A 20468-nucleotide genomic window follows, 5' to 3' on the forward strand; every position below is an offset into this window, starting at 1 on the left:
CTGTTAATTTCAAATCTAACATTTAAATGCAAAAATCTTAGTACCACAGGGGTGGGAGACATGAACAGTGCCTGAAGTGTGTTTGGATGATTCCTGACTGTATGAACTTGTAAAATGAGCACACGTAGCTGAGTCCACACATGTTGGAGGCTCTGTGACCAAGAGTTCCCCAAATTAACTTCCATGTAGAATGTAAGGTTTATTAAAATAGAATAGTAAAAATGTGCTAATTGGAAGCATACACATGTGTATATTTACAGGTTATGTATAAATATAATTGCATAATTATATATATATATGCTTATGTATATAATCCTTCTATTTATCATTTATCCATTTGAATCCCAGCAGTAATTGTAGCAATTTTCTAGAATCTAAAGGAAAGATTTTGGGGGCATGGAGTATTTTCCTGGCATTGTTGAAAATTGCGGGAGTGTGGTGATAATAAAAAACAGAGCAATAGTTCCTTTTTTACTGTGGCAAAATAAACATAAAATTTATCATCTTAACCTTTTTTTTTTTTTTTTTTTTGCGGTACGCAGGCCTCTCACTGTTGTGGCCTCTCTCCCATTGCGGAGCACAGGCTCCGGACGCGCAGGCTCAGCGGCCATGGCTCACGGGCCTAGCTGCTCCGCGGCATGTGGGATCCTCCTGGATCGGGGCACGAACCCGTGTCCCCTGCATCGGCAGGCGGACTCCCAACCACTGCGCCACCAGGGAAGCCCTGTCTTAACCATTTTAAGCTTACAGTTCTTGGCATTAAGTACCACCACATTGTTGTACAACCATCACCACTCTCCAGCTCCAGAACTTCTTCATCCTCCCAAACTGAAGCACTATACCCATTAAATACTCACTCCCCATTCCTCTCTCCCCACAGCCCCAGACAACCATCATTCCATTTTCTGTCTCTATGAATTTGACTATTCCAGGTACCTCCAATAAGTGGAATCGTATAGAATTTGTTCTTTAGTGTCTGGCTTATTTCGTTTAGCAAAATGTCTCCAAGTTCTGTCCATGTTGCATATGCGTGTATCAGAATTTCATTCCTTTTTAAGGCTGAATACTATTCCACTGTAGGTATATACCACATTTTGTTTATCCATTCATCCGTTGATGGACATTTGGGTTATTTCCACCTTTTGGCTACTGTGAAAATCCCGATGTGAACATTGTTGTAAAAATATGTTTGCGTCCATAAAGCAAACCAATTTTTAGGTAGCTTTATCACCTTTAAATATCCACAAATGCTTCCCCTTATCATCGTCATCTGCCCAGCATCCCACACTTGGTACCCCACTGTATTGTGGCACAGCAATGTCAGGGAAAGAGAACTATTGTGGTAGGTAGGAATTCTGCATCAGCAATCTTCGCATTAACTCTGTAGCTGTGTGATTGAGTTTCACTCTGTTTCCTCATTACTATAACAAGATTGCTTGATGAAATCTAAATACTATACATCCCAGCTTATGATTCTATGAGTGCAGGCAGCAATAACATCAGTGGAATACGACCCTATTTAAAAGCACTTTCCCCTTTAAGCATCTCTCTTAAACTTCACAAAAATCCTGCGAGGTGAGGTCGGTTTTATGGTCTTTTCCATCCTATGAGGACAGAGATCCTTTCCTGTTTTGCTTATTAACATCTCCCAAGATTAGAACGCTGTCTGGCTCATAGAAGGCTCACAATAAAAATTTGCTAAATAAATAAACTTTTCAGGTGATATAAATGGAGTTCAGAAAAGTTAAGTTACTTACCTTGAATCCTTTACTTAATAAGTAGTACCTGTTCTGGAACCTAGTCTTCCAATTCCAATTTCTATGCAATTTTTATCACTCCATTTTGACACACTGTCCTTTCAGCCATAGGAACAAATATTTATGAGTGATATGTCTTGCTGAGGACTTTCACATTCATTATCTCATTAATCTTTACAACCCCCTGAAGTATTGAGGATTGTTCCCATTTTATCTATGAGAAAACTGAACTCAGAGAGTGGAAGTGACTTGTCCAAATTGGTAAGTGGTAGAGCTGGGATTTAGACCCCAGGCTTCCAACTCTGGAAGGAGGCTCTATAAATAAGTGATCAAAATTAGCAGACTCTTCTACTTGAATAAAAGGCATTTGAACTTAGCCTCCAAAGTATTGTGGGGTAACTTTAGCAAGTTATGGAAACAGTAAAATAAGTAAGATTTGGGCAGGAAATGAATGGGTCTAGCTGTTCAGAGGGGGTTTGTTGGGAAATAGTGAGAGAGGAGACTGGATCTGCTCCAAAAGCACGGGGATGATGCAATAGGTATTGAGAGAAGGTCAGCATGGGAGATTTTTTCTTTATTTCAGGGCAGATCTGCAGTTGCTATTTGGTTCAGCTGTCTGTTACTCAGGTTTACAGAATAAGGCGTTCAATTCTATGAATTCATGAAGATATAATCAGTCTCTGGCAAGCTGATTCATACTAGCCAAATTATTAGAGAATGACTCATAAATCAGAGTTATTTTACAGTAGGAACAAACACCTGAGACCTAATAAGATCTGGAAGGTGATGGGAATGCAGTAGTAGTTGTGGTAGGGGGGTTGGTAAGCACCAATACTAGGAGTGATTTTAGCTCAGGAGATAAAATAAAACAAACGGTTTCTTCCCACATATTAAATCACATCAGAGAGAACTGATATCCTTTCTTGCTAAAGTAAGCTGATGCAATGCTATTCTAAACTTTAGAAGTGTCTATCTAAAGTCCTGAAGTCAGTCCTTTAAAAATGTCATCCTCCTATAGTTGCTACAAGAAAAGCACTCATTCATTCCTACCCTCCTTTTTAACACCAGAATAAGATTCTCATTTGGACAATTTTCTCATGTTACAGTCTTGAAGTTGATAGCTGCAAAGCTGCTTCAGAGCCCTGGGTTGGGATCTGAGACCCATGTTTTGTCAACAATTAGACAGTGGACTTGAGCAAGGCACTTCCAGAAATAGGCATAAATTTCCTCATCCATGTACAGAAGTGTTAGGGTAGGTGAAAATGAAGATTCCATTCTGCTCCAATGGACTATAATATATTTAAAAACTTCCAAGGGTACATATTTATTTTTAAAGTGAGTTTCCTATAGTGGATCTCTGCTGTCTTTTTGACTGCATATCTATTCACCTTGTCACTGGGCTTAGCTGGTAACCAAGAGACCTAAGGGATTTCCTTATGTAGATTTTTAATAAGTCTTTGCTGTGGACAGAATATTTGTGTCCCCCACAAACTCACCTTTTGAAATCCTAACCCCCATGGTGAGGGTATTAGGAGGTGAGGCTTTTGAGGGGTGATTAGGTCATGAGGGTGGAGCCCTCATGAATGGGATTAGTGCCCTCTAATCCTCATGAATGGGATTAGAGACCCCAGAGAGCTCGCTTGCTCCACCCACCATGTGGGGACCCAGGGAGAAGATGGCGGTGTATAAACTAGGACGTGGGGTCTCACCAGACACTGAATCTGCTGGTGCCTTGATTTTGGACTTCCCAGCTTCCAGAAATTGTGAGAAATAAATGTTGCAACCACCTATTCTATGGTATTTTAATTATAGCTGGCTGAACAGATGAAGACAGTCCTCTTGTTTTCAGTTCAACCACCCCTCTCTGCTTTTTCTTCTTCCTGGTGGTTAACTTAATGCAGACTCTCTGGGGTCTGGACTGGTCTTTGTCCCCTATAACCCCTAGGTGCTCCTGTGTATTCAATGCTCTGTGAAGTCAGATGCCACTCCTGCTTCTGCTGCCCAGTTTCCCCACCCTGGTGGACATCCCTCCTTTGCTCTTTTTTCCTTCCTGTTTTCATTGTCCTTGCTGGTTGTATTTTTTGAAATGTCTGTACTGTCCTTTTCATGGGGTTTCAGGAAGTAATGGGATAAACACATGTATTCCTTTTGCCAGGTTTAACCAGAGAAATCACCAATGTGATATTTGATTAAAGGGATGAAATGGAAAATGTTGGGGAAAATTATTTTGGCAGCCATGTGTGAATAATGGAGTGGGATGGGTCAGGAACCAGAGACAGGAAATCAAAGAAGGCTGTTTCCCTAAGGATGATGGAAAAGGATGAAATAGGGGTTTCCTGATGAGAACAGGTTGAATCAGAAAGTTATATTTGGAGGAAGAGTAAGTAGGGTGTAATAACTTTTAAGGGACTGAATAACCATGGTCAACGGGGAAAGAGATGGAAGTAAATACTATGATTTAGAGCTGGTTGAGCGCTGTTGATTGGAGTCAGGGAAACTCTTAGTGTTAAAAAGGAGCTAGGCTTATATGAATTGTTGAAAAGTTTAACTCTGAAAGGAAAAAGCACTAGGGCAGGAATTAAAGGCACACAATTTCAGAGCAGGATTTTACTTTTATTTTGAGGTGGGTGAGACTTGACCTGAGCATAAAAGCAGTGAAGAGATTTAAAATGTTGGTGTGTGAACGGAAGGGGTATTCGGTGGGAGGCCTCCTGGTTTTGTCACTCAGAGCTCTTCCCAAAGCTGGAACTTTAGTGGTGCCATGAAGGCTGCTTTGCCTACAGAGTATTTTCCGAGTTTGATGGTAATAATGACCTGGGTACAAAAGCTGCTGCAAATTAGGGGGTTGGGATTTATATACATTGTGAGTTAAGTTTTATTTGGGGCAAAATGAGGACTATAGCCCATGAGACAGCATTTCAGACAGCTCTGAGGAGCTGCTCCAGCGAGGTAGGGGGGAAAGTCAGTATAGATGTGATTTTGGTGAAGGGGGAGTACATGCAATCAAGCACATACTCTTTGCAGAAGGCTTCTGCTAGTCTCATGAAGGTTACTGCTAGTCATGAGGAGCAGACGTCACCAGGAAGGATTTTAGTGCTTTTCTAGATATGGGTGGTTAAACATTTATTTCTCATAATTTCTGGAAGCTGGGAACTCCAAGATCAAGGCACTGGCACATTCTGTCTGGTGAAAGCCCACTTCCTAGTTTACTGATGGCCATCTGGCCGTCTTCTCCCTGTGTCCCCACATGGTGGATGGGGCTCAAGAATTGGGCTCATAAAATCATCTCCTGAAAACATCTAACTCTCTGAATCCCTGCTCTGCCAGTTTTTCCCAGAGCACAGAGTGCCTCATTCCTGATCTCCACCCTGAACTCCTTTCAGGGGGTGTTGAAGGTCAGCAGCTGCAGTGGCTCATGATTTGATCCTTGTAGAGGTAGATGGCAAGTGCCAATTTGTAGGTGACATATATATAAAATAGATAACCAACAAGGACCAACTGTATAGCACAGGGAACTCTATTCAACATTTTGTAATAACCTATAAGGGAAAAGAATCTGAAAAAGAATATATATATATATATATATATATATATATATATATATATATATATATATATATATATGAATCACTTTGCTGTACACCTGAAACGAACACAATATTGTAAATTTACTTCCATTAAAAAAAAAGCTGTTGCAAACACTTGGAATCATCTTCATTCTTCTTGGCTGATCACCTTTGGGTTTGCCAAAACCCGTATCTACTGATAAAATGATCAGAGCTACCTAATTAGATGCTTATGACTAGTACTTATTCATTATCTAACCTACGTTTCTTGCACTTTTCTGTTCCTCTATATAGATTTTTGAGAGGACACTTACTGGTTTTCCTTAATTCCTAATGAATCCAATTTCAGCATCTTGCCATGTTTAACATCTCCTAACTCACTCCTGGACTCACTAGTTCTAAGGTTATAAGCTCCAACTGTGCAAAATCCCCCTCTTCTACACTCTGAGTAGTTGACTGTCTGCTCTTACCAGGTTTTTATGATTTCGCATCTGCATATATTTGACACCTCACTTTGTGTCTAGATGTTTCATTTACCTCTCAGGTCTTGCTTTATCATTGTAAAAACCACTTGAAAACTTTTTCATAAAATTACAGCATTTTTGATGTGGTTACACTTCCATTCTGCCTGCTCCCAGCTTCTGGGATTCATCTCTTGCCTTTTTTCAGATCCCTGTGAAAGAATATCTTCCTCTTGATGATGTATTCTAAATGTAGAGGTGAATTTTTTTTTTTCGTGGCTGTGTCTCAGATGTTTCAGTGGGAGCAAAGTGTCTGGGGTAGTGTCATTCTTATTATTTTAGGATTCTTCACACTTTGCAGAATCCTGCTTTGTCAGTTGCTGTGTGTATGTTCACAAGGCAGGGTCAGAAAATTGGCACAAAAATTAAGAACTTATAACTTCCAAGGGGAAATTTGGGGAAACTTGGGAACTACAAATAGGAAGTTACTTTTTGTGTGACTTCTTTTAAGAATGAATAAATATTATTGATCCTAGAGAGAAAAAATTGAGTCCCTCATATAGATTAACATAAGGTGTTTATGATGGAGAGGGGCAAAAATGTACAGTTTGTGGGCTTCCCTGGTGGCGCAGTGGTTGAGAGTCCGCCTGCCGATGCCCGGGACACGGGTTTGTGCCCCGGTCCGGGAAGATCCCACATGCTGCAGAGCAGCTGGACCCGTGAGCCATGGCCGCTGGGCCTGCGCGTCCGGAGCCTGTGCTCAGCAACGGGAGAGGCCACAAGAGTGAGAGGCCTGCGTACCACAAAAAAAAAAAAAAAAAAAAAAAAAATACAGTTTGTAATGGAACAGTTGGAAAGAAGGACAGAAATAAAAACACATTTCAGCCAAGGAACTAATCAGGGACAGTAAATAAATAAAATACTATTTTAATACTGTGTTTTGGTTTGAACTGAATAGATTATTAATACGGATAGAAGATAGAAGTAGTGAGAGAGTCCAATAGCATGGGGTGAAATAGTTAGCTTATTGATTCATATCCTATTACTCTTCTCTCTTTTCATGGAATTTTTAAGAAGTGAATATGTTTTTATTGATGGGTAGTTACAGTAGGAGAATATTGAACTCTAGGCTGTTTATGTAAGGATAAAATAGAGAGGTATTAATATATTATGTTAAGAATATACCTGGTGTTGGGAATTCCCTGGTGGTGCAGTGGATAAGACTCTGTGCTCCCAATGCAGGGGGCCTGGGTTCAATAGCTGGTCAGGGAACTAGATCCCACATGCATGTCACAACTAAGAGTTTGCATGCTGCAACTAAGGAGCCCACTTGCCGCAATTAGGGAGCCCACATGCTGCAACTAAGGAGCCCGCCTGCCGCAGCTAAGACCTGGTGCAACCAAATAAATAAAAATAAATAAAAAAGAGTATACCTGGTGTGGTTGTGAAACAAGCCAAGAGACTCCTGGAACATGTTTTCAATGTGTATCATTACAGGAATTTTGAAGTAAGGCTAAATGACCAGACCTGCAGGGATCCATCATTTTCCAAGTTTTCTATCAGTGAAGAAGTCTTGAATCATGTATTTCTGAATAGATATGATATGTTGAGAAATGGTCCTATGAAGCAAAAAAATCTTATAAAGTAAAAAGTCATTTTTCTCCTCTTTGTGTTAAACCTACAGACACATAAAATAGCAGTCAGAGTTTCTAATGACCGTGAGGGAAAGTGAATACCGACCTTCAGTTAGTGTACTATAGCTGAGGCAGTTTAATCAGTCTGTCCATCCTCAGTTTGGAAAAAAAAATGAGCAATTTTTATTAAGTTCTAAATATTGAAAATAAATTCTCTGACCCCTCTGCTTCCCTGGAAAGCCACCTGGATATCTGGATTCACAGACTTTTCCACATTGCACTGGATGGGGCAGGTGCTTTGAGAATGATATAGAATTTAAAGATGAAAGTGAAGAACCTCTCCTTTTCTAGTCGTAGCAATTAGAGTTTTTAAATGAAAGCTTTCAAACAGAAGCTTGGAAGAAATCCAAGTTGTTGGCTGTGTAGTTGCTAAGACCCTGTAGATTTCATTGTTTTTCTCTTAACCTAATTTTCAGAGTGTTTATGCTCTGACAAAGTTTTTGGAGTCCCTCATTCTTCTTGCGAGGTTCATGTTCATAAAGTATCCTGTCAGTTAACCTAGAAGTACCAAATAAAAGAGGTGGAGAAATATTATTTTTGCCTGATAATAAAATTCCTCAGTTGCATATATTAAGTTGAAAAAGCTAGAGGAGAGCCAGTGGATCAGAAATGAGATACACACTGAAGAATCAATGGAAAGAAACCATCCAATAGAACTGAAAAGGGAATTGGATTATTAGATAAAAGCAAGTGTCCAGAAAGGATGTGGTTTTAAAAACTTCCTGCTATAGGTAGATCCCTGAAATATCTTATTTTAGTCCTGCCATGATACAATGAGTATATAGGTGTGTGGGTCTGTGTGTGTTTAAGGTTATGAAATAAGTGGACAAAACAGGCTTGATTATATCCTAAGAAAGCCAAATAGTAATAATATGTGATTCTTTTAAGTGAAAAATTATTTAAACCAGCAAATGGATAAAAGAATTATGTTAAAGTTAGGCTTAATATAAGTACTCCAGAAGACAGAAAGTTGTAACACTTACAGTTGATGAAGTATCTCCTTAGCTAAGTTTTAGAAGTGTAAACCAGTTAGCACAACTGCTTATAAATTCCTGCTTTTGATGCTAAGGCTATAGGTTTCACTTCCCACCTGAGCCAGATAGCTAAAACATACGGACTACTTAGTAAAGAGGTTTGTAGCATGGCTCCGTACTATAGCCAGTCGTGAGGTCTGAGTAATCAAGATGTGGCCACCCTTGCACAGATAACTCAGAATGTCTTCCCTGCTGATGCATCTTGGCACGATAGAAGCTGTGGAGTGTAGACAGTGACATTGCCCCAAATTTGAGTAGAAGATCCTGTCTTTGGATAGTAGTGCAGATAAAATCCCGTTGCACTCTGAACACGGTTTGGTCAAGAAATTGCTTTCCACAAAGTCTACGTAACTTGTAGCAGAAGCAGGCAGTGCTAATCTTTGGTTAGACCCCATTCTGTAATCAGTGTTGCTTGCTTCTACAATGAGTCTGGCATCTCCATCCATCAACTGGAGTGCAAATTATGCACATATTTCTATCTCTCATCAACTCAGGACTTTATAATGAGTCACTAAACCCCACTAAGGATCAAGAGCTATTGAAGCTCCCTGTACGTTCAATGTAAACATGCATAAAGATTCTTAGTATCAGTAGCAGAGAATCATTGGTCTCCGAAATCATTGGTGATGATGACCAAATCATTGGTCTCTAGCGTTAACCACAGAGTCCTTGACAACTGCATTTTTACCATTCCAGCTATTGTATAGATGTGTATTTGCAGATTTCAGATGATTCCATCTTCAACATGCAGTTGAAAATGCCCACTGCAGTTGGTAAAGTCTTTGTGAAGAGCCTCACTCTTTGTGTGGCTTCTCTGTGCTTTGACCCTCTCTCATCTGGGCAATATCTCTACTTTATCTCTCTGATTTGGGGTGGGGAATAGTTTGGGGAAGCTTGAATTTTATCCAAGAAAAGACCCCAGATTGAACAACATGAATGACCCTGTACCTCCTGTCTATTCCTGGCCCATCCCCTTTCCTGAATGGAGACATCAGCCCCATATCTCCAGGAGAAGCCCATGTTCTCCGCCAGGGGCCCTCAGTGCCTTATTTAATCATCCCAACCTGGCTGGCATCCAGGTGCATAAGGACCATTCATTCACTTACCTTTATCTTTTCAACAGCAAAGATGCCCCAGAGCCTTGTGAGGAAGCCTCTCTATTACTGGGGAAAAAAAAAAAAAAAAAAGGAAAAGAGAAAAAAATTACCATCTATTATATTTGTAGTATACTTTATGGCTTACAGGCTTGATTTCTTGTGATTCTCTCCACAGTCTTATGAAATAAACAGACAATTGTTGACACTACTTTATTTAATAAAAAGACTAAGGCTCAGAAACCCAAATACATTAGTAAGAAATGAAAGCAAGGACTTTAAAGTCCATCTCTCCTTCCATGCTATCCTTATAAACCATGCTTCCAAAGGTTTCTTTCCCAGGAAACTTTCTCTGTGACAACTGCCAGCTCCACTGATAGGAAAGTGTTGTCATTTGAAGAGAAGAGAGGAACAGTTCCTCATAATCTTCTATTAGGGATCATGCAGGGCTGCAAAGGGGAGGACTGCAATTACACCTCTGCAGGAATTTTCAAGTGTTAATTACCTCAATGTTCCTGAAGCCCTGAGTTATTGCTTGGCACAGCTAAAGCTGTAGGGTGTAGAAAATAATGTTGCCATAAATTTATGAGTAGAAGGTCCTGTCTTTGGATAGTCATACAGATAAAATCCCAGTGCAGTTGCTACACTGTATAGGTTGTTAAGAAATTAGTTTCTGCACAGTGTAATTTTCTGTTTTTCTACCAGCAGAAGCTGAAAAATATCTACTATAAATTTCTTAGGCTCCCAAAACAGATATGGGTTGGCGAAAGGTAGGAGGGGCGTGGAAAGAAAGTATATACATATTCTCCTATAATAAATAAATGCCTAGCAAATAAATAAGGTCTAGAAGATAAGCAATGACAATAAGGTCTCAGAATTATGGCATCATCTTGGACATGTCCCAGCATTTAAAAATCAAAATAGTTCTGACTCTGTACCTTGCCCTCCACTGTGGGACATAAAAGCAGGGCCTTTCAATGAGACTGCTCAGTACAGAAAAGCTTCACCTGGTGCAGGGACTGACCATATAGAATATCTTCTAGGGAGTGTTCAACTGAAAGACCTGACGGTCATTCATCTCAGGAATTTGAGAGCCCAGAGAGCTTCATACTTTTTGTTACACTAGGTGATTTTTAAATATTGTAGGCTTCAATAGACCACATGTTTGTGTCCCCTCTAAATTCATAAGTTAAATCCTAATGCTCAATATTATGGTATTGGGGGGTGAGGTTTGGGGGAAGGGAGGTGGAGACCTCATGAATGGAATTAGTGCCCTTACGAAAGAGACCTCAGAGATTTCCCTTGACCCATCCACCATGTGAGGACACAGGGAGAAGATGGCCAACTATAAACCAGGAGCTAGGCACTGGCACCTTGATCTTGGACTTCTCTGCCTCCAGAACTGGGAAAAGTGCATCTGTTGTTCATAAGCCACCCAGTGTATTGTATTCTGTTCTAGGAGCCCAAACAGGCTAATATGTGAGCCGAAGGTTTTTATTAACCATGTGAGCTTCATACCCAAATAAGAGGAAACTGTCCCTCAAATTATGATAAATCCACATTCATGTTTAGGTGTAAAGCTAACATGATACATTGGCCGTATATAGACATCGGTCATAATTAATGACTATCGTCCATCCTTTGTGTTACATCCCAGTTCTCACCCACCACCTCGTCTGTCTCTTATCTGGCATCTTCAACTGTCGTCACATAAATGAAGAGAATATTCAAAGAGTGCAAAATGGGTTCTAGACAACTATCCCAGGCACCCACCCATGCACTGTCAGTAGCACTATCAGCCTTAGCAAGGAGACAGCAGCACTGAAATCAAATCTGTTTTTCTGAAATCACAAGTTATTCGTTGGGAAATGGGGAATGAAGATAACCAGAATTTTTATATGTTATTAAGGTGGATAGAATCATTCTTTTCTAGAAATGGTTTCTTTGAAGATAACAACCCGGTAGTGGCTTAACAACTATCTATTGGTTAGGAAAACAGGTGGTCTAATCTTTCTTATTGTTATCTTAGTAAAAGTAATTCTTTGCTAGAAGGCATGAGCACATTCTCCCCTTTGTTACTTATTTATCACTGAATGCTTTTCAAACTACTTCCACTGCAGCTTTTCATTTGAACTAAAGTGATGCTTTTCAGCTCTCAAAAGAACAACAATAACAACAAAAACCTTTCATAATAAAAATATAAATAAATAAAACACTCTGGAAATAAAAACACTACTGAGTATAGCTGGAACTATCAAGAAGGAAAAAGACTGCAAGGCCTCTGCCCCATGGAGTAGGACAGTTCCCTAGGTCAGTGCTGCTGTAATTCACAAAGAGCTCTGCTTTAGACACGAAGTACTGTACACAAGTTTTAAGTCATATCATCATCAAGACAACCCTAGGCAGTGTCATTATCTCTCTATCAAATTGAACTCTTGTTGATTTACAATGTTGTGTTAATTACTGCTATACAGCAAAGTGACTCGGTTATATATATATATATATATATATATATATATATATATATATATTCTTTTTTAACACCTTTATTAGAGTATAATTGCTTTACAATGGATATATATATATATATATTCTTTTTTAACACCTTTATTAGAGTATAATTGCTTTACAATGGATATATATATATATATATATTCTTTTTTAACACCTTTATTAGAGTATAATTGCTTTACAATGGTGTGTTAGTTTCTGCTTTATAACAAACTGAATCAGTGATACATATATCCCCATATCTCCTCCCTCTTGCATCTCCCTCCCTCCCACCTACCCTCGCTACCCCACCCCACTAGGTGGTCACAAAGCACCGAGCTGATCTCCCTGTGCTATGAGGCTGCTTCCCACTAGCAAGCTATTTTACATTTGGTAGTGTATATAGGTCCATGCCTCTCTCTCGCTTTGTCACAGTTTACCCTTGAGCCTCCCCATCTCCTCAAGTCAGTTCTCTAGTAGGTCTGTGTCTTTATTCCTGTCTTACCCCTAGGTTCTTCATGACATTTTTTTTCTTAAATTCCATATATATGTGTTAGCATACGGTATTTGTGTTTCTCTTTCTGACTGACTTCACTCTGTATGACTGACTCTAGGTCCATCCACCTCATTACAAATAGCTCAATTTCGTTTCTTTTCATGGCTGAGTAATATTCCATTGTATATATGTGCCACATCTTCTTTATCCATTCATCCAATGATGGATACTTAGGTTGTTTCCATCTCTGGGCTACTGTAAATAGAGCTGCAATGAACATTTTGGTACATGACTCTTTTTGAATTATGGTTTTCTCAGGGTATATGCCCAGTAGTGGGATTGCTGGGTCATATGGTAGTTCTATTTGTAGTTTTTTAAGGAACCTCCATACTGTTCTCCATAGTGGCTGTACCAATTCACATTCCGACCAGCAGTACAAGAGTGTTCCCTTTTCTCCACGCCCTCTCCAGCATTTATTATTTCTAGACTTTTAGATGATGGCCATTCTGACTGGTGTGATATGATATCTCATTGTAGTTTTGATTTGCATTTCTCTAAAGATTAATGACGTTGAGCATTCTATCATGTGTTTGTTGGCAGTCTGTATATCTTCTTTGGAGAAATGTCTATTTAGGACTTCTGCCCATTTTTGGATTGGGTTGTTTGTTTGTTTTCTATTGAGCTGCATGAGGTGCTTATAAATTTTGGAGATTAATCCTTTGTCAGTTGCTTCATTTGGAAATATTTTCTCCCATTCTGAGGGTTGTCTTTTGGTCTTGTTTATGGTTTCCTTTGCTGTGCAAAACCTTTGAAGTTTCATTAGGTCACATTTGTTTATTTTTGTTTTTGTTTCCATTTCTCTAGGAGGTGGGTCAAAAAGGATCTTGCTGTGCTTTATGTCATAGAGTGTTCTGCCTATATTTTCCTCTAAGAGTTTGATAGTTTCTGGCCTTACATTTAGGTCTTTAATCCATTTTGAGCTTATTTTGGTGTATGGTATTAGGGAGTGATCTAATCTTATACTTTTACATGTACCTGTCCAGTTTTCCCAGCACTTCTTATTGAAGAGGCTGTCCTTTCTCCACTGTACATTCCTGCCTCCTTTATCAAAGATAAGGTGACCATATGTGCGTGGGTTTATTTCTGGGCTTTCTATCCTGTTCCTTCTGCCCATTTTTAAATCAGGTTGTTTGCTTTTTCCTATTGAGTTGTATGAGCTGTTTATATATTTTGGATATTAACTCCTTATTGGTCATCTCATTCCCAAATATTTTCCCCCATTCAGTAGGTTGTCTTTTCATTTTGTTGATGGTTTCCTTTGCTGTGTGAAAACTTTTAGGTTTAATTAGGTCCCATTTGTTTATTTTGGCTTTTGTTTCCTTTGCCTTAGGAGACAGATTAAAAAAAATATACAGTAAAGATAGAAAATCAACCATGTACAAAGTTAGTAGGAAGGTTAAAAGCCAAAAGTAGTAATATCATCTGTAGCTACAATAAGCAGTTTAGGGATACACAAAATAATTAGATGTAAAATATGATGTCAAAAACAGTAATCATAAGGGGAGGAGAGTACAATTGCAGGGTTGTTAAATGCATTTGAGATTTGAGATCAGCAACTTAAAACAATCACATATAACAATATATTGCTGTATATAAACTTCATGATAGACACAAACAGAAAAATCTATAATAGATGCACACAGAAAAAAGAGGAAAGAATTTGAACATGACATTAAAGATAGTCATCAAATCACAAGTCAAAAGAATGAAAGAAGAAAGGAAGAAAAAAGCACTACAAAACAACGCCAAAACAATTAATAAAATGGCAATAAGAACATACACATCAATAATTATTAAAAGTAAATGGACTAAATGCTGCAATCAAAAGACATAGGGCGATAGATAAATAAGGACCTACTGTATGGCACAGGGAACTATATTCAATATCTTGTATATAATAACTTATAATGGAAAAGAATCTGAAAAAGAATATATACATATATAGATCGCTTTGCTGTACACCTGAAACTAATACAACATTGTAAATCAACTATACTTCAATAAAAAGTTGTTTGTTTTGAAAAAAAAAGAGTGGCTGAATGGATACAAAAACAAGACCCATATATATGCTGCCTACAAGAGACTCACTTCAGATCTAAGGACACACATAGACTGAAAGTGAGGGGATGGAAAAAGATACTCCATGCAAATGGAAATAAAAAGAAAGCTGGGGTGCAATACTTACATGAGACATAGACTTTAAGAGAAATAGACTTTTGTGGTTTTGATTTGCATTTCTCTAACAATTTGTGATGTTGAACATCTTTTCATATGTCTATTGGCCATCTATGTCTTCTTTGGAAAATGTCCTATACCCATTTTGGGGTTGTTTTATTTTTGTTGTTGTTGTGAGTTCTTTCTGTATTTTGGATGTTAACCCCTTATTGGATATATGATTTGCAAGGATCTTCTTCCATTGGGTAGGTTCCCTTTTCATTTTGTTCCTGGTTTCCTTTACTGTGCAGAAACTTCTTAGTTTGGTGTAGTCCTATTTGTTTACTTTTGCTTGTGTTTCCCTTGCCTGAGGAGACAAATAAGTGGAAAAGTGTTCTGCGCTCATGGATTGGAAGAAATAACATCATTCAAATGTCTATATTACCTAAAGCAATCTTCAGATTCAATGCAATCTCTATCAAAGTCCCAAGGATATTTTTCGCAAAAATAGAATAAAAAAGTCTTAGATTTACATGAAACCCTAAGAGACCCTGAACAGCCAAAGCAATCCTGATAAAAAGAACAAAGTTGGAGGTATCACACTCTCTGATTTAAAACTATATTATAAAGCTACAATAATCAAAACAGCATTATATTTGCAGAAAAGCAGATACATAGGTCAATGGAACATAATTAGAGAACCTGGGAGTAAACCCATACATATATGGATAATTAATTCATGGCAAGGGAGCAAAGAGTGTACAATGGAAAAGGACAGTCTCTTCAATAAATGGTGACGGGGGAACTTCCCTGGTGGTGCAGTGGTTAAAAATCCGTCTGCCAATGCAGGGGGGACACGGGTTCGATTCCTGGTCTGGCAAGATCCCACATGCCACGGGGCAACTAAGCCCGTGTGCCACAACTACTGAGCCTGTTCTCTAGAGCCCATGAGCCACAACTACTGATCACCTGTTCCACAACTACCGAAGCCCGTGTGCCTAGAGCCTGTGCTCCGCAACAAGAGAAGCCACTGCAATGAGAAGCCCATGGACTGCAACGAAGACCCAATGCAGCCAAAAATAAATAAATAAATAAATTTAGATTAAAAAATGGTGTTGGGAAAACTGGACAGCCACATGCTAAGAAAAAAAAAAAGAAAAGAAACTAGACCACTATCTCACACCACACACAAAAGTCATCTCAAAATGCATTAAAGACTTCAGTGTAGGGCTTCCCTGGTGGCGCAGTGGTTGAGAGTCCGCCTGCCGATGCAGGGGACACGGGTTCGTGCCCCGGTCCGGGAAGATCCCACATGCCACGGAGCGGCTGGGCCCGTGAGCCATGGCTGCTGAGCCTGCACATCGGGAGCCTGTGCTCCACAACGGGAGAGGCCACAACAGTGAGAGGCCCGCGTACTGCAAAAAAAAAAAAAAAAAAAAAAAAAAAGGGCAGAAGACCTAAATAGACATTTCTCCAAAGAAGACATACAGAAGGCCAAAAAGCACATGAAAATATGCTCAACATCACTAATTACTAGACAAATGAAAATCAAACTACAATGAGGTATCACGTCACACTGGTCAGCATGAGCATCATTAAAAAGTCCACATATAATAAGTGCTGGAGAGGGTGTGGAGAAAAGGGAACTCTCCTACAGTGTTGAAGGGAATGTAAATTGGTGCAGCCATTATGGAGAACAGTATGGAGATTCCTTAAAAAACTAAAAAGAGTTGCTATATGGTCCAGCAGTCCCACTCCTGGGCAAATATCCCAAGAAAACTCTAATTTGAAAAGATACATGCACCCCAATATTCATAGTAGCACTATTTAAAATAGCCAACTGGCGACTTCCTTGGTGGCGCAGTGGTTAAGAATCTGCCTGCCAGTGCAGGGGACACAGGTTTGAGCCCTGGGCTTGGAAGACCCCACATGCCGCCAAGCAACTAAGCCCGTGTGCCACAACTACTGAAGCCCGCTAGCCTAGAGCCCACGAGCCACAGCTACTGAGCCCACATGCCACAATTACTGAGGCCCGTGCACCTAGAGCCCGTGCTCTGCAACAAGAGAAGCCACGGTAATGAGAAGCCTGCGCACTGCAATGAAGAGTAGCCCCCGCTCGCTGCAACTAGAGAAAGCCCACGTGCAGCAACAAAACCCAACACAGCCCAAAATTAAATAAATAAATGAAAAAAAGTACCCAAGACATGGAAGCAACCTAAATGTCTATCTACAGATGAATGGATAAAAAGATGTGGCATACCTATACAAAGGAATACTACTCAGCCATAAATGAGAGTGAGATGATGCCATTTGTAGCAACATGGATGGACCTAGAGATTATCATACTAAGTGAAGTAAGTCAAAGAAAGATAAATATCATATGATATCACTTGTAAGTGGAATCTAAAATATGATACAAATGAACTTATTTACAAAACAGAAATAGACTCACAGACATAGAAAACAACCTTATGTTTACCAAAGGGGAAAGAGGGTGGGGGAGAGATAAATTAGGAGTTTGGGATTAGCAGATATAAAACTATTATGTATTCAATGTAAAACAGATAAACAACAAGGTCCTACTGTATAGCACAGGGAACTATATTCAATATCCTGTAATAAACCATAACCATGTAAAAGAATATGGAAAAAAATATATAACTTTGCTGTACACCAGAAAGTAGCACAACAATGTAAATCAACTATACTTCAATTAAAAAATTAAATTAAATTAAAAAATGTGCTAATGAACAGCTGAATCAAATATAAAAGGAATAACAACTTGATTGGCAGAGACCTCTTGCCTGCAAAAACAATAAAAAATGGCAGAACAATGGAGTAATGTCTTTAAAGTACTTAAATAACACTTTAGAATTAGGAATGAATATATAATAAAAATTTTCAGATATACAAGACTATGAGAGTGTACTACACAAAACATGTTGAGATTTACAAAACCAAGATAATTTACTACACATAGGGTATAGTGGAAAGAACTATTAAAGTATATTCTTCAGCAAGAAGAAAATTGAGGCTAGACTTTGAGAGTGGAATATAAGAATAAAAAGGTAGAGAGGAAATGGTTAAAGCATGTTGGTGAATATAAATAGTATTGATGTTTAAAAAAACTGAAACCATCTTGTTTTCAGCTTTACCTGTAGATTTTATTTCTTTTATAAAAATGTGAAACAAATATGGTAATTAATTAATGTTTTATTTTTAAATTTTTTAATTTATTTATTTTTGGCTGCATTGGGTCTTTGCTGCTGAGCACGGGCTTTCTCTGGTTGCGGTGAGCGGGGGCTACTCTTCGTTGAGGTGCACGGGCTTCTCACTGCAGTGGCTTCTCTGGTGGCGAAGCATGGGCTGTAGGTGCGCGGGCTTCAGCTGTGGCTCATGGGCTTAGTTGCTCCACGGCATGTGGGATCTTCCCGGACCAGGGCTCGAACCCGTGTCCCCTGCATTATCCGGCAGATTCTTAACCACTGCGCCACCAGGGAGGCCCCTAAATTAATGTTTTAAAAGTTAGAGGTTTGATTTACAAAAGAAAAAACTCGGGGTAGAATTTAGAAGGTATGGATAATGTGGAATAGCAGGAATGCAAACATTTTACATCAGTCTCTGAGTCAAAATAACCAGAGGAACAGATTCAAAAAGGAAATGTGTATCCTAATACATGATGAAAACATCTGATAAAATCCAGCATTTATTCATAATGAAAAGTGAACTTGACTGGAAGAGAACTTCCTCAGGTCAAGAGGAAGCTATGAACAAACATCATACAATTATGTATAGTAACCATCATACTATTTTGCAGCTTTCCAGGAGAGCAGCTCAAAACACCAAGAAAGAGAAAAGCCATGGCTAAAAATCTTTATAAATTCATGGGAAAACATATAACATGAGAAATCCAGTTATTTATTGGTTTGGGGAGAAATAGGGTAGCAATAGGGTATGGTGCTGGAGAGAGTAGGATTTGAGAGAAAATAACTGATGCAAACGAGCGGGAATGGATAGGCCTGAGAATGATGTTTAAAGAAGTCCCGACGTCTGAACACACATTGTCCGGTATCCCTGGGCAGATTTTCCATTTCAAAGCTGAGGTCTAGAGTCTGCTTTCTTTTCCTGACATAACTTCTCCTGCTACTATAGCCAGTCTGGAGGGAAAAAGGAGTTGTTGGCCCACGAGATGCTTAATTTCCAGGCTGTAGGACATTCAGTGTAAAAGACGCCGGGAAATGCATTGGGCCTCCAGTGTGTGTGTGTACCGGGGTGGAGTTCATTCGGGGAACAGACATCTCTGGGCCTTGCGCTTAGGACCATAAGGGCGTTGGGGGCGCTCGTGAGGAGCCGGAATAGGAGAGGGGGGTAGAGGTTGGAGTGGTGAGTCCGGAAAGGGCTCCAGAAGGTGCATGTCCAGGTTGTCGTCGTGGTGAGGAGAGCCTTTCTCTGGACTAGGATTGGGCGCCCAAGGACAGGGCTCTGGGACAAAGCCCTGCGCGCTGGGTCCCGACACCCTTGCGGTGATGCTGCGGAGCTCAGCGACGGAGCCGGCTTCAGCCTCCATCCCAGGCGGCAGGAGCTCGGCATCTGCTTCCTCCCTGTTGACCTCTTCTTGGCGGGCGATCTCTGGGACAGCTGCGCAGAAGAATCCCGGCTCCAGGGCCATGTACTCCCCTGGAGCGCTCAGGAAAGCGGCCCGTTGCAGGCCCTGTCCCCACGGGCCTTCCACGCCCCAGCCCAGGAGGGCCTCGGGGACCAGCATGAGGATGTGATCTCCGAGAGACACTTGCAGCACGGACGTGGGCTCGGGCTCCAGCAGCACGTCGACGTCATCTAGGGGCAGGTGCAGGGCACAGCCGGCGGGCAGGACCACTACGGAAGTGAGCGCGTCCGCGGCCGGAGGTCCCGTCAGGTTGTCCAGGCTGGGCGCCGCCTCGGACTCGGACTCGGGGCCCTCGGGCTCCTCCGTTCGGCGGCGCTTGGCGGGGCCGGGTCCTTCGGTCTGCGGTCCCCACCAGTCCGCAGGGTAGGCACTGGGGCTGCGGGACCGGCTGCCCATGACCTCGACCGACGGACGGCGCCCCCGGGGCCTGGCAGAGGGCGAGGAGGCGCTCGATCCTGCACGCTGTGACGGGTTTCGACGACGGCTGAGGCAAGCCGGGGCGGGGCGGCGCGATGCGGGGACGGCAGGACGGCGCGGTACGGGACGAGTCCTCGGAGCTCCGGGGCTGCCTCCTGCAGTTGGTCCTGCAGTTCAGGTTTCTAGGGGAACGGCGTCTGGCGCGGGGCTGGGCCTGGCGCCTTCGAATCTTCAGCTCGTCACGCCGATTCGTCTACGCAACAGACAGCGAAAGATGTTGCAGGTGAAGCCAGTGGAATCCTAGCCGCAAAATGTCACGCTAAGCTCCGCCCCCTCCAAGGCTCCGCCCCGTAGACCTCGCGGTATCTGTGCTGCCCAATAGCCGGGGCTGTGGTTGGTAGAAAGCCACTGTTAAAGTCCTACAGGGGCCAGAATACTCGTGTCCTTCATTTTTAGAGAAAAAAAGATACACCGAAAATGGAACTTTAAATATTAATCACCTTTAAGGTTAATATTTTCCTTTGATTTCAGGCATTCTAGAGAAAAAAACCACTCAAATAGACCACCCCCTTGGCAACA

General features: G+C 40.8%; 1 protein-coding gene across 1 annotated transcript; it reads right to left on the reverse strand.

Annotated features, from left to right (window-relative positions):
- Window positions 1-19085: 19085 nt before the first annotated feature.
- Window positions 19086-19904, reverse strand: LOC309806767 (proline-rich protein 23C-like; the record flags this gene model as incomplete). Its single annotated transcript, XM_082625734.1, has 1 exon — window positions 19086-19904. Exon 1 carries the CDS (start codon window positions 19866-19868, stop codon window positions 19086-19088), a length of 783 nt encoding a protein of 260 aa, XP_082481860.1. The 5' UTR covers window positions 19869-19904.
- Between the last annotated feature and the right edge of the window lie 564 nt (window positions 19905-20468).

Source organism: Mesoplodon mirus (genome assembly GCF_964341445.2).
Source record: "Mesoplodon mirus genome assembly, chromosome: 6".
Taxonomy (NCBI): Eukaryota; Metazoa; Chordata; class Mammalia; order Artiodactyla; family Ziphiidae; genus Mesoplodon; species Mesoplodon mirus.